We start from the raw sequence: 15,350 nt of genomic DNA on the forward strand, positions 1-15,350 counted from the left end.
CGGTTACTTAATATGAAAATAGTAAAACTTCACTATTATGAACTCAGTACCACTACCAAAAGAATGATATTGTTTCATGCAATTTACATGTGAATAAGATCTAACAACTCAATGCCAAGTTGAAATGTCAAATTCCAAATTAGCATGCCAACTTGTTATTAAAGACTCGTGGAATTTTCATGGGACCAAGGTTAATTTGCCACATTCAAAACTCAAAAATCATTAAAAACCCCCAAAAAAATTAAATAAAATAAATAAAAATAAAGATAACTCAGAAATCCTCTTGCTAGATCTGCCCTTTTTCACAAAAAATTAAAATTAAAAATTATACTCATTGCCCATGAAAGGAACAGGTATAATTATTCCAAGTATGGCTCATGCATTTGGTATTTGATTTTTATTTGATTTTTTGAAAATTTTGATTTATGGTTTAGTTGGTATCTTATAAGCAAATGACATGCTGGGCCGTATCTCAATGGCCTGAACCGAACCATTGCCGAAATGTCATCCCTGGATTGAATCTAAGTGGCTATGACTTGGGTCACGGATCAGAAGTTGCCAAGTCCACCGCCCGAGTTAATATATGATTAAGTGGAGAAGCATGAGCAAGGCAAGATATGGTTGTCGTGAAAGAGGTGGATGATGTTGTGGGTGACGAGTAAGGGGTTGAGGGTACGTGGTACAAGAATGTTAAGGAATTAGTGAGAGAGGAGGGTGTTTCCTGATATGATTTTTAATATACATACATACATACATACATACATACATATATATATATATATATATATATATATATATATATATATATATATATATATATATTTGATAGTGAGTTTTGACAGAAGGTGCATTTATAGGTAGTACATTTATTAGTTGATGAAGAAAAAAAATGCGATGATAAGAATTTCACGAAATTGATAGTAAAGATCAATCCTCATAGAGGACAACGTAGGTTCACAGCCTATAGTATTTATAAATTTTAAAAAATAAAATAAAATAACCACAAAATTGATGGGTTCTAGAGTCTAGGAAAAAGTGACAACTGTATTACCAGTTCAATTCACAAAAAAATCCATAAACACTTACAGACTTTCCTTTGGTACAACAACCTCCAACTATATCATCCATTCTGAACTCAAAAGCTTTTTAAGCCTGGCAAGTTTAATCCCAACTATCAATTATGCAGTTCATGTCACCAATAATCACCACAAGAGCAAATTCCATCCTTAAAATGATGAAAACGGTTCGAATCCCTCACAATAATCTCTCTCTCAGTTATCCTGGATATAAATTTAGTGGCATTGTGGCAATCACCACAAACCCGCAAGTTCTTGAAAATACGAATGGTGCTTTTAGGAGGGGTGCTAATTATTCCGAAAGCAATTGCCAATCTCTCACTATGACTTGTGAGTATATGCTCCTTTTCATCATCTTCAACATCCTGCAACACAAAGCTTAAGTCTGGAATGTAACCAAGGCTCTTCATTTTTGTGGTCAGAACCTTCAATTCATTGTATATTTCCTCACATTTTGGATGGGTTTGGTTTCCAGTATAAAAGACATCGACCTTATTGTTCACTTCAATTGAGCTCCAGCCAGGGGTTTTCCTTAATCCCCTATTTCTAGCCAATGATCTCACTTTATCCAAATCCTCCCATTTACCAACATTGGCATAAATATTTGACAACAAGACATAGTAGCCAACATTCTCGGGTTCAACCTCAAACAAGCGATCTGAAGCAAATGTACTCAACTCATAATTTCCATGAATTCTACAAGCACCAAGAAGAGCACCCCAGACAGAAGCATCGGGCTGTATAGGCATATTTTTTATGACATTATATGCCATTTCTAAATGTCCAGCTCGACCGAGCAAATCTACCATGCAGCCATAGTGCTTCAAACTAGGCTTGATCCCATATTCTTCTTGCATCATTTGAAAGCACCATTGACCCTCATCAACCAAACCTGAATGGCTACAAGCTGACAATAAAGATACAAAGGTTACATGATCTGGCTTCACCCCCTCCACCAGCATTTCATTAAAAAGCTTCAGAGCTTTTTCACCGTGCCCATGAATACCAAGACAAGAAATTACGGCATTCCAAGGAACTGAACTCATCCTTGGTATGTGGTAGAATAAGGACAAGGCATCATCTAATCTGCCACATTTTCCATACATGTCAACAAGGCAGGTACCTACAAAAACATCCAAGTAGAGACAGTTCTTAATTACCCGTCCATGGATTCTCATCCCTTGTTGCAAGGCTCCTACATGGGAATATGCTGGTAGAATGCTTACCCATGTCCCTTGGTTAGGAATTATCTCTTTGTGCTCTTCCATCATACGGTACACTTCAATCGCCTCACTTGCAAGACCATTTTGAGCATAACCTGTGATTAAAGAATTCCACGAAATCGCATCTTTGACAGTAAGTCCTTCAAAAACCGTACGAGCAGAATCTATTGCACCCAATTTTGCATACATGTCCACAATTGCATTTCCAATGACAACATCTTCCATAAGCCAACCTCTCCTCACAATGAATCCATGAACAGACCTACTGCTTTGACGATCACTTAATTGAGCAACAATAGAAGCCAAACTCACTGCCGTCAACAAATCAGGCTGAATTCCTATTAGTTGCATCTTGTTAAAGAGTCCAAGGGCAGTAATTGGATTATCATTCTGCTCATATGCGGCAATTATTGAATTCCATGAAACCACATCTCTTACTTCCATCTGATCAAAAACTCTTTGTGCATGCCCCAAACTACCAAATTTGGCGTACATGTTAATCAAGGCATTGGACACAAACAAATCACATTCCAGTCCATGCTTTATGACATACAAATGAATGAGCATCCCACTTAAGCTATCATCTGATTGTGAGCAAACAGCAAGTAGACTTGAGACAGTTACAGGATCCATTTTTACCCCCTCCAGTCTCATCTCATCTAAGACCTCCAATGCCTCTGCAGCATTTCCATTCTGACAAAACCCAGAAATCATTGCATTCCAAGAACCCATATCTCGGACTGGCATATTATTGAACAATTTACGTGCAACACTTAAGAAGCCAAACCGGGAATACATATGGACCAAAGAAGCAGCCACAAAGACATCCCACTCAAAACCCAGCTTTAGAACCCAGCAATGCATCTTCTTCCCATCAACCAGATTTCCACAGGCTTTTAACACAGACGGAAAAGAGTATGAATCAGGTCTAACACCAGAGGTCAACAAGAACAGATAGAAACAATTTATAGCATCACGGAAACGGCCACTGCGAACATAAGCGGATACCATTGAATTCCAGGTATAAACATCCTTTCTCGGAATCTGATCAAATGTGCGTTGAGCAAATGAGACATCACCAAGATAGGCATAAAGATTGACAAGCCTGGCTGAAAGAAAGATGTTTTGACCTTTCCCTGAGACCAGAAGAAAGGCATGAAGGCGCTTGGCAAGGTGCACCTTTGTGCAAGATGAGAATAAAATATTAAAATCAATGTCTTTGTTCCCATTGTCAAAGCCATCTGATGTGAATTGCCGAGAAGAAATAGCAGCTGAAAACAATGAGCAATGGGCTTGATGTGATGGCAAAGATTTGGAAATATGCCTACCTATGCAGGTCGGCAGCAATCTGACAACAGAATAATAGGGTGTTAGCACAAATCAGATAGACTCTATGAGGTTACCAAATTCTCATCAAGAAAATACTGACTATAAGGAAATTTTTTTTCTAATTTAGTAAATAATGTATTAAAATCACCAAAAGGAGAGTGATAAAATAATCAATATGATTCACAAATTATTGAGTATAAACATAAAAACAAAAAACTATAGCTTAAAAGAAATTGGAAATCCAAGAAAACAATCTGATTGCCAAAAGCACACTACATGTAGTTGCATTTTATTGGAATTGGGAGATTACCCCAAATGAATTTTTCTTCACTTCCTTTTTTTTTGCGAAGTAAATTTGCTAGGCAAGTGATTGACAGTTGTTTGGCTACTTGGAACTAAAAGGAAGCTATAAGTAATGCAACTATAAATATCATGGAGATTTCAATCCTCAGTTCCTCACTCAGGATGAATGTTGGCAACACGCTTAACACGTGCAAGTGGAATCTAATCACCAATTAACATCACTGTATACGAAACGGAAGGAAACCTAAGCATTCCAAAACAGATATTCAATGACATATATATTTCATGAATCTAATACAATTTTTCAAGAGACATATTTCTTATCTCAATACTTCAAAGAGACACATCTTAGTTTCAAGTACCTAAAACTCTACCCAGATTTCAATTGGAAAATAAGCCACAAAACCAAATAATTTATAATTTATAAACAGAAAAAAAAAAACACTTTTTTTTTTTTCTTTTTAATATCTTGGGCCCCAAACAATAAAATTTTCAAGATTTGAAGAATTTTTTTTTTTTTTTATATAAGTAAATAATTCATTAAAAATTTGCTAAAGAGCACGACTAGGCTACTTTTAGAGTATGATAATGTCTACTTCCTCCTCTCACACAATTACATTCATAGTAGGGAGAAATTACCATCTAATAATTGCTTGGAAGGTACATCAACATTAAGCACTCAAAGAACAACTATCAAGCCTATCAAACATATTAGAGAACAAAAATAAAAACCATACACTGAAATAAAAATTTAAGGAATTAGATGGAACAACATTAAGAATCTAACTCAACTCAAACATTAAGCACTCAACATTCTCAACTGTACAATGCAACAAAGTAGGGGCAAAAGTAACTGTACCTGAACATACATGTAGCTCTATATCAACTGTCACTGAGAAATGCTTTGGCTGAGAAGGGTTTATGCGAGTAGGGTTTTTGAGTGCCTCCAAGTTTAAAACCCTCTTTTAATATAGATGAGTGAGTGACACGTGGCAAAAGAAACCAATCCAAAGGCTAAAAAAAAGTCCCACGGTCCTTCTCTCAATATGGTCTTTCTTTTCTCCAATTTCAGCTCTCTCTCACTCACCACGCCAGAAACCCATATCAAATCTGATCCAATTTTTCGAAACCACCGTGTGTACAACACAGAAAACCAAGCAAAAAAGTCACCGGTGACCCATCAACCAGCCACCCTCAACGGCCGACCTGTATCAGCAAACCCCAAGTGATTTTCGTCACCGATTCTTTTGCCGCTGCTGCTACACACTATTTCTTGCGTGTGTCCCTCGTTACCAAACTGCAATGGAAATAAACTCAGACTTATCGCCGGCGAGTTCTGGATTCCTCTGATGCTTAGGCGAGACAGAGACAGAGATCAGTGAAATTTGGAGAACAGAATTGGGCTTGGTCTGAGTGAGTTTGGGTTTGGGTCTTAAAGCCCAGCCTACAATAGCCCCAAAGTTATTTGCCTTTTTTTTTTTTAATCAATATGGGTTGGGCCGCTAGGCTAATTTGTTTATTCCATTTATAAAAAAAAATCTTAATGAGATTCATGATGTTTTAAACAACATTACATACATTTTTTCAGCCACACGTATTTTAAAAAATTACAAAAAACTCATCTCAAACTACTCTACTAAACACTCCCTTAAAATCACAATATCCAAATCGGAATTCTTATAACATTGGTTATAATTATTGAATTAAACAAATTGTTTAGAACTTTTTGATAGTCTTTTCCTTTTAAGGCTATGTTTGGTTCGATGTAAAATGTTTTTCAAGTATAAAATATTTTCAGGTGAAAATATTTTTAGGTGTTTGGTGGTATTTTAAAAAATATTTTAGAAAATATTTTTTAGTGTTTGGTTGTGTTCTTGAAAATACCATAGAAAATACATTTTCTATTTGTTACTCACATTTTCTCAGCATCCAAAGAAATATATATCATCATTTCTCAGCAGAGTTACATAAAAGAAATAAAACCCAAAAAAAAAAATTCATCAAATCTAGTCAAGTTGAGAGAAGAAGGAAGAGAGAAAGGCGAGATCGCGCAATCTCGGGCGGAGGCAAGATCATGCGATTAGGGCCGACTAGGTTCGATTAGAGGCTAGATCGCGCGGCGGAGGCGATCTTTGCTTCATCGGGTTAGGGCACGATCTCTCTACTCCCTCTTCTCTCTCTCTTTGTGTGTCAAGTCCGGAAATGGTTTGAAGTGAAAATAGAAACGGAAATGAATTTACGGCTGAAGAGGCTTAATTTTACAGTCAACGGAAATGATTTTCCGTTTGACTTAGTTTTTCGGTCAAACCAAACACTCCTGGTGGTGGAAAATATTTTCCGAATTTTGTTTACATCCGAAACAAACGCAGCCTAAATCTCCTCTATTTTTCCCATTATAGATAATAACAAAAAGCATGTAAAACATTTATTATTTTAAATTAGAATTGTAAATAATATTAATAATAAACCACATAAAATGTAAAATCGTTTATCAATACATAGTTTTCTTTTTACAAAAAAAGAAAAGAAAAAGAAAACAATATTCTACAGTATTTGAATACATTATTCATTGTTAACTCCCTCTTGTTTACAACTCTTTTTAGAGTTTTTATATTACTAATAGCTAATATATCAAGATATTGGAGGCTTAATTATTATTATTATTGTTTTTTTTACTTCTTAGCACCCAGATTAATATTTGTTAGTACAAATAAATTTATGGAGTTTTTTTTGGGGGGGGGGGGGGGGTTTCTAGGCCTTAAGCCACCCCTAGTCTAATGTTCGTTCAAGATCCAATCATTTACTTGATAAAAGTTTTATATGGCGACAACTTGCGAATTCGAGTCCGTGAATTAACTTTTTCAAAATAAATTGAGAATAAGGTTACTTACCAATCTCCTCTCAAAGACTATGTAAAAATCAAAATTTTGTATCCTCTCCTTTTCTCTCTCTTGTAATTACGAGTTTGTTCACGAATATATTATTATATTTAATTTTGACATGTTTAATAATCAAATTAAAATTTAAGGTTTTTTTTATTTGGTTTGATAATTCAATAATTGGTAGAAATGAGATTTGATCATTGATATCTTTGTTGGAAACATTATGAAATGTTAACCAATTAAATTACAATAGTCTTAACAAGTTCAAAACTTTTTTTTTTGATAGGATTTACAAGTTCAAAACTTAAGTTTGGGCTTGACTTATTTACTAAATAAAAAATGAAAAACAAATTTTTTTTAGGGGGGAAAACCCAATTTGTCTATAAACATTCAATTTTATGAAAAAAAAAAAAATAAGAATCAACATTCAATTCATTAAAATTCCATTCATATGAGAATATTCAAGAATCTTTTTCGAAAATCCTTAAAATTTAAAATTTATACTTATATACCCAAATGGTTTTTTTTTTTTTTTTTTTTTTTTTACCCAAGTAGATTCCTAAGTAATATGTGTACCCCATATATCCAAGTAATTGACAGGACCATTGCGAATAAGGCCAAAAATTGATGTAAATGACTATGATCTGACATGCTTAGTAAGAAGATAACTATATAGTACAGGGCTACAGACATATAGTACCTTATCTCTTATGATTTGTCAGATTCAGACGCATACAGCTTCTAAGAAAGATACAGATGAATATCTAAGTTTGTCCACGTTCGAACGGGTTTTAACTGCCATTTTTACAGTAGGATTATATTCACATATACTTATAAGTAACAGTAAATTTTAGTTAATTTAACTAGTAAAATCTTTAATAATTAAATAAAAAATTAAAAGTTCAATTTATTTAAAAATAGTTCTTAAACCAAACTAATACATTTAGCCTTTAGGACATTCATCGACATTTTCCTTATTAATAAATAATTTTAGAAAAAAAAAAACTTACACAATTTTTATGAAAAATATAAAAGATTGTCCAAAAAGTTATTTACTTTTTAATTTTTCTATAAAAAAAATTCTAAAAATATATTATAAACATTGTTAATCTTTGAAGTTTATCTATTGAGCGTTTTAGGTCTCTCAAGTTTCAAATGAACTCTATTGGTCTTTGAAATTTAAAAAATGAGCACTATTGGTTTATCTATTAACTTTCATTAGTTTCATTGCTATGTGTTTAACGGAACAATAATGTGACAAATACTAGAAATGACACATCAGTTTTTTAAAAACTAAATTGCCAAATCAAATTTATTTATATTAATTCATCTTAGTTTAAAAACTAAACAGAAAAAAAAAAAATCAAAGATTAAAATAAAAAAAAAAACTATCTTCAAAAATTCACAATCTCATCATTCATTTCCAGATTTCCTCCTCATTGTGGCACCAATCTTGAACTACACCTAGATTAGGGATTGAGCTTCGTTATCTCCTTTAGCTAGTTCACAATTGTCAAGATTAATAGTCACCAAAACAACAATAAGTCATGATCTTAGAACCAAAATTGATTTCCGAGAAGCTTCCATGTTGGTTTTTATTCGCATTTTATAGCCCTGTTTGGTAGAGTAGTTTAATAACGTGTTTTCAGTTTTTAAACAACAATACACACTTTTTTTTATACAAATTTTTATCCACATATATATCTAAAAAAAAATACAAACAATATTATTAGAACAACGTTACCAAACGGCCGTATGTCTACTCAAAAAGAAGATGAGTAAACCTTGTAAATAAGAAAGCAAAATGGATGCATGGCACACTTTACAATCAGCACCTATCCTTGATTTTCGTGGTTTCTTCTCTTTGTCATCTTTATGCCTTTAGGTAATTATATCGTCTAAATTCTTTAAAAAAGTATAATGGCACATCGATGAGATTAACAGTGCGATTCAAATTTAAGGTGGCGGTGTGAAAGAAATCTGGAATGGACGATGATATTGGGGATTTTTGAGAACGGGTTGTTTAGGTTTTAATCTTTTTTTTTTTTAATTATACTAGCTTATAACTTTATGCATATACATAAATACACTTAAAAATATATAATTAAATGCACAATATAATTTATATATATAATTTAAATACTATTAATAGTCATTTTTATTTGTTGTTAGCTTTTTTAAAAATTATGTAAGGATATTGTTAGGTATAAAATATAAAATTGTTCATTTTTATTATTATTGTGAAGTACTTTTTTTTTTTTTTTAAGTTTCATTTATTTTAGACTTTTTGGTTTTTGGACTTATAACTCACTTGATGGATATTTATGATGTGATCCCACATTTGATTCTAAAATAAATAAATAATTTAGGACACATGACGCAAAATTAGAACCTTAATTTGAAATTCTAATTTGAGTTTCTCTCAATTTTGCATATTATTATATATATAGATATATAGATTTGATGTTTAGTTTTTAAAACTAAAATGAATTAATATAAATAAATATGATGTGGCAGTTTTGTTTTTTGATAACTAATATTGTATTTGCCATGTCATTTAAAAAATGCTATATCATTATTCCGTTGGACACATGCATAATGAAACTAATAGAAATTAATAGAGAGACTAACAGAGCTCATTTTTTAAACATTAGGGACTAATAGAGCTCATTTTGAAACTTAAGGGACCAAAAGCACTTAGTACGTAATCTTTAAGGACCAACATTGTAGTTTCGCATAATTTTTTAAGATACTTACTAACTTTCTTCCTTTACAATATTTAATTTACAATTTACAAATTAATTATCATCAATTATGACAAAACAATTTTAAACATAAAAAGCGCTACATTCATAACATTTTCATAATACTTTCATAATAAATTTTAAGTAGTAAATTATTATTAATTATTCTATAAACATATTATTGAAATTACTTTTTTTCTTACAAAATAATGATAGCCATAGTATCCAACCACTTAGTATTCATTACGAAATTATTGTGAAAAATATTTTCCATGTAACATCTCTTGTTTTAGTAATTATTATACGTAGATTATGTTTAACATTTTCTATTTTTTTTATACAAAATAGAATTTTTACTTTAACATAATCTAAATGTATATGTGAGTAAAACTCCTTCTTGAAAATTTGATCCCGCACTTATCTCATAACTCATAAGTATCACACGCTGCACACCGAATTGCGCGTGGTAAAATTTTCTAATTTCAAATCCCACAAATCTCTCCACCAACTACGTCGTCGGCGTAAAAGCCACGTAGATAGTGGCTCCCACTAAACACTTTTTTTATATGGTCCAAGATGTGATCAGATACTGGTCTATTAATGTTGCTTTTTACTTTTTAGTGGTGTGTCAGATTGTTCTGATTTTTTTTTTTTTCTTTTTTTCTGATAACCAGATTGTTCCGATTGTGATCTCAGTCTCACTCTCCATCATATATATGTCCATATTTCTTGCGTTCAAATTGGAACAAATCTAGATACATTTTTATTGCCCACCGAATTTCACATTTTGTTAGCTTATGTGATCGTGGATATTTTGTCTATTATTAAGTCACATAAGTCATGCTGACATGTGCAATTCACAAAATTTTTACTAAGCTTATTTATTTTTAGAGTAATCACTAACATCACCTTTTTATAAACTAATATCAACTTACTTTATGCCGTTTATCTTCCAAAAAAAAAAAAATTCAACTTACCACAATGCTAGATGTAAAAAAAAAAATTGACTTTAGACTTTTTACACAATTTTTGCTACAATTATGATGTAGTCGACTTTGACAGAAAAAGTGAAGGGCCTATGTGAAAATAATAGTTCACCAATTAGACAATAACAATTGATAATATTATCAAGTTGTAGCAAAGTGTGTGATCATATAATAACTAGCTCAAATTAGTATGTGACAATATATTTTCATACATTTTTTTATATACAATTATTGATATATTATGACTTGTTGTATTGATATATTACCAAAATAGTGTCATAAATTGGATTCTATCATGATCAAATGGGTCCACGTAAAAGAAATATCAGTTCAATTCAATAATTTTATGTGAAAAATAATATGATTTCCTCACTCCCCACTCATCTCTTATAAGGCTGCATATTAACCATATTGTTTATAAATAGTTCAGGTTTAGTTTAAGAAAAAACTTATTAATACTCTTTTGTTTAGCAAACAAGTCAAGTTCAAGTCTAAGTTTAAGTTCGACTATTAAATGAGCCAAGCTCAAATATAATAATGTGTTTATAAACAAATTCATGAACATAAAGGGTCAATTTAATTATTTAATTTTATATTTTTATACGTATACTTGTTAAAAACATACATATATAGAGTTGAGATTTGATCTTATAAGTTTTTACATTAATTTATATGATATTATACATTATTTTGTAGTTTATTGATAATATAAATAATCAATTTGTAGTAAAAATTCAAAGATTTATGGAGGAGTAAATATTTTTAGTTTTGATTTTGACTAAATATGGAGAAAAAGTTCATCAAATAGCTTGTGAACAACCTTGAATTTGTTCGATAAGAAAATGAATTAAGCTTGAACATACAATCTTATTTAGTGATGAAATTAGCTCGGCTCATGTTCAAAACAAAATTAAATAAATAATTCTCAACTTTTAATACTTAGTTAAGTTATGCTTACAACCCTATTCCGTTCAAGTCTTCATAGCAGTCTTGGAGTACTCATATCGCATATGCTCATTGTGGGGGTAAAATAAATAAAATATATATTTTTGAGCATTGGGCCTGATTTGGTGATGTAAGTCTGTCCAAGCAGAGCCTTTGAGGTCTGCAGGCCAGTTCACACTACAAGGGGTGAAGGAGTTGTCCGAGGAGGAGTATCTCCTCGGACGGGTCAAGTAAAGGTCATGAGACATGCCAAGGGGTTTGGAGATAGAATTCTGGAAGATCTGTTGGGTAAAGGCACAGTCATTGGAAGGAAGAACGTGTGAGAAATATCAGAGGAGAAAAAGCTGCTACCACCGCATTAAAGACCCTGCACCTACCTCCCTGGTCGCATTGGAAGGAAGAACGTGTGAGAAATATCAGAGGAGAAAAAGCTGCTACCACCGCATTAAAGACCCTGCACCTACCTCCCTGGTCGCATTAATGGAGAAATGACCTCTGAACAGTGAGGTTCAGCCTTCCAGCTGTTGTTTGAAGGTTTCAAGAAGGTACTAGATGGGACAAGTATCTAGTGAGGAGATTTATGATACACGTGGAAGAAAAAAAAGGAAGAAGAATAAGATAGATACAAGAGAACAAGAGAGATATAAAAGGGGGAGGATGGTAGAAGAAACGGGGGATTGAATACTTAAACCGTAGTTGCAATATTGTTCTTAAAGAAAGAAGGCAATATAGTGGTCCTCGGCTTACGTCCGAGGAGAGTTTCTTTACTATTCTCATCTATTGAACACGCGGATAACGGCAATCTAGCCTGATTTATCTCTTTATCCAATATCCATAGTCTAGGTTTCAAGCCCATACTCTATAAATTTCATTGTATAAGGCTCTTTGGGCATGAGTCCATCTGGTGACTGGACCGAGTACAAATTGTGCACTTACACTCATCTCATAGCATTATTTATTAATTCCACCGCCTTTAATGCCTCGTAATGGTAATTGAAATTAGGTGTATTTGATGTAGTTACTTTTGATGGCTAATATTGAGAGTTGAAAAAAAAAAGTAGGGTAAAATGTAAAATTGACTCTCTATGTTTCTTCAGATTTCATTTTAGTCTTCTAATTTTACTTTTATTTATTTCAGTCCTCTAACTTTCAAGTTTATTCAATTAAGGCTTTTCTATCAACTTTTGTTATATGTTGTGGTTAATTTTTCAATTTTATAAAAAATTTCAATTTTTTTAAATTAAAAATTTTTAATTAATGATTGAAAAATATTATTTAGTATTTTTTTTTCAAAATTTTTTTAACAAAAGTTAACGGAAATGCCTTAATTGAATAAATCTGGAACTTAGATAACTGAAATAAACAAAAGTAAAGTTAGAGAACTAAAATGAAATTTGAAAAAAAGTTAAAAGGTCAGTTTTGCATTTTAGCCAACAAAAAGTAACTTTCTATCACAACTATTAAATATATACATTAAAAAAAGAAAAGCAAAAAGTGAAAAATAAAAAATACATAAGTAAAAAAGTACTACGAGAGACATGAGAACAATTACAACAGGTTTAGTACCCTAGCCTTGAGTTAAGCTTCTAAACCCAATACGATTTAGATATGTATCTAAAGTAGTTACGTGTTGCACCGGATGTAATGTACTAATGTATTCACCTAAATTTAATTGTTGATTTTTTTTTTTTGGGGTGTTTGGTTGATTGAAAAGAGGATTCCATTGGGTGCGGGCCCACCATTGTTTAACTGGTCCATTTATTATAGGCGTAAATGCACTTTTAGTCCCCACATTTTGACCCGATTTTTATTTTGGTCCCTATATTTTATTTTTATCACTTTTAGTCCCTAAACCAATTAACGCGTGACATTTAAGTCTTTGCCGTCATCCAACTAACAGAAAATGCTGACGTGGCTGACGGAAGAATTAAAATATTATAAAAAATGCCACATCAGCATACAAATTTAAAAAATTAATTTATTAATTTTAACTAAATAAAAAATTAAAAACAAAAATTCACATGAATTAAGATCTAAAAGTTTATTGAACAAAAACACCAAGAACCCCAACCCAGATCTAAAAGTTTCTTTCTCTCTCTCTCTCTCTGTCTCTTCTTTCTCTCTCAATTTGGACTCACAGGTAAGCAAAAAAATACAAATTCATAAATCTCACTCTCTCGTGCAAACCACTCTCAATCTCAATCTCACTCCTCATCACCAACCCCACCTCTTTTCTTTCACACTCCTCTTTTTCTTGCTCTACTACCCTCCTCTCTTCTTCTCTACCAGTGGAAGAGTCCATCGAAAACAATCCTCTTCTTCAAGACTTTGACTTCCCACCTTTCGATGTTGTCGAAGCCAAACACGTTCGCCCCGGGATCCGTGCCCTCCTAAAGAAGCTTGTATGTTCTCTTTGAACAATTTTGGTTTCTGGGTTTTTGTTTTTATTCATTTTTGTTGTGGTTTGGTTTTCTGGGTTTTGAGGTTTTTTTTTTTTTTTTTTTGGTCATGGGGTACTGGATTTTTTAGGAGGATGATTTATTGGAATTGGAGCGCACAGTGGACCCATCATGGCCTAGATTGGTTGAGCCATTGGAGAAGATCGTAGACCGGTTGACTGTGGTTTGGGGCATTGTTAATCATCTCAAGGCTGTCAAGGACTCTCCTGAACTCCGTGTTGCCATTGAAGAAGTCCAGGTATGTATAGCATTCTCTATGTTCATGTGTGAAGCGCCATTTTATACATTTGTACTTTGGATTTTCTATTTTCTTAACAAACAAACTTCAATTTTGCCTTTATGATTGAAGAAGCTTTTGGGTTTATGGGTTTGATTTGCTCGCTGATTAGTTATTCAATTATGGACTTTGTGAAAATCATGTGGATTAGTGATTTGCTGGAGAATTTGGTGTTGAATGGATGTTTGTTGTTGTTTGTTGTTGTTGTTGTTTTTAAAAAAAAAAAAAAATTTATGGGTTAGGGTTCTTGGTGTTCTTATTCAATAAACTTTTAGATCTTAATTCATGTGAATTTTAGTTTTTAATTCTGTTTTTAATTTTTTATTTAGTTAAAATTAATAAATTAATTGGTTTAGGGATTAAAAGTGGTAAAAATAAAATGTAAGGACCAAAATAGAAATCAGGTCAAAATATAGGAACTAAAAGTACATTTACACCTTTATTATATTGATGGAATCAATGTGCTGTGCATGGATCCTCACTATCATTGCCTGCATGATAGGACTACTTTAAGCTTATTGGTGGGCCTTCTGTGTATTTATGTGGGGATAACATTTTATATTTGTACGATTCTGAATTTGGATCAGAGCTGTTGGGGTGGTTGAAGCACAACAGACTCACAAGTTCACAACTCCCATGCCCAAACCATTTTAACTATTATAATAATAATAATAATAATAATAATAATAATATCAAAATTCAATTTATTCTCTATTTTTCATTTTTATTTAAGTATCATTTTAGTTCTTAAAATTTATTTATTTTCATCAATTTAATCATTCATTTATCAAATTAAGTCAATATGATCACTTTGTTTACATCTTTAACCAATAAAACCGTTTAACATAAATTTTTTTTTTAAATTCAAATGGGACTGTCGAACCTTAATATTTATTTATTGGCACATCTCATGAATTATATGATAAAAAATTTTCTAAAAATAGAAGGAATGCTTAAAGAGCATCATTTGCTCAGATATTTGGATGAAATAATCATACTGAATTAATTTTGACTAAAATGAGGGATTTAACTGATAAAAAATAAAATTTTGGAATATTTGACAGTTGAGGAATTAAATTCTAGCCTTATTATTATTATTATTATTATTATTATTATTATTATTATT

The 15,350-nt window shown here is 32.0% G+C and overlaps 1 protein-coding gene across 1 annotated transcript; it reads right to left on the reverse strand.

The window, feature by feature from the left end:
- Positions 1-1,026: 1,026 nt before the first annotated feature.
- Positions 1,027-5,329, reverse strand: LOC142642268 (pentatricopeptide repeat-containing protein At4g33990). The gene is made up of 2 exons (XM_075816604.1): positions 4,791-5,329; positions 1,027-3,647 (listed from the first exon to the last, which is right to left on the reverse strand). The coding sequence occupies exons 1-2, from the start codon at positions 4,796-4,798 to the stop codon at positions 1,193-1,195; spliced, it is 2,463 nt and encodes an 820-aa protein (XP_075672719.1). The 5' UTR covers positions 4,799-5,329; the 3' UTR covers positions 1,027-1,192.
- Positions 5,330-15,350: the final 10,021 nt, after the last annotated feature.

The sequence above is a fragment of the Castanea sativa genome, chromosome 7, assembly GCF_040712315.1.
Source record: "Castanea sativa cultivar Marrone di Chiusa Pesio chromosome 7, ASM4071231v1".
In the NCBI taxonomy this organism is placed as follows: Eukaryota; Viridiplantae; Streptophyta; class Magnoliopsida; order Fagales; family Fagaceae; genus Castanea; species Castanea sativa.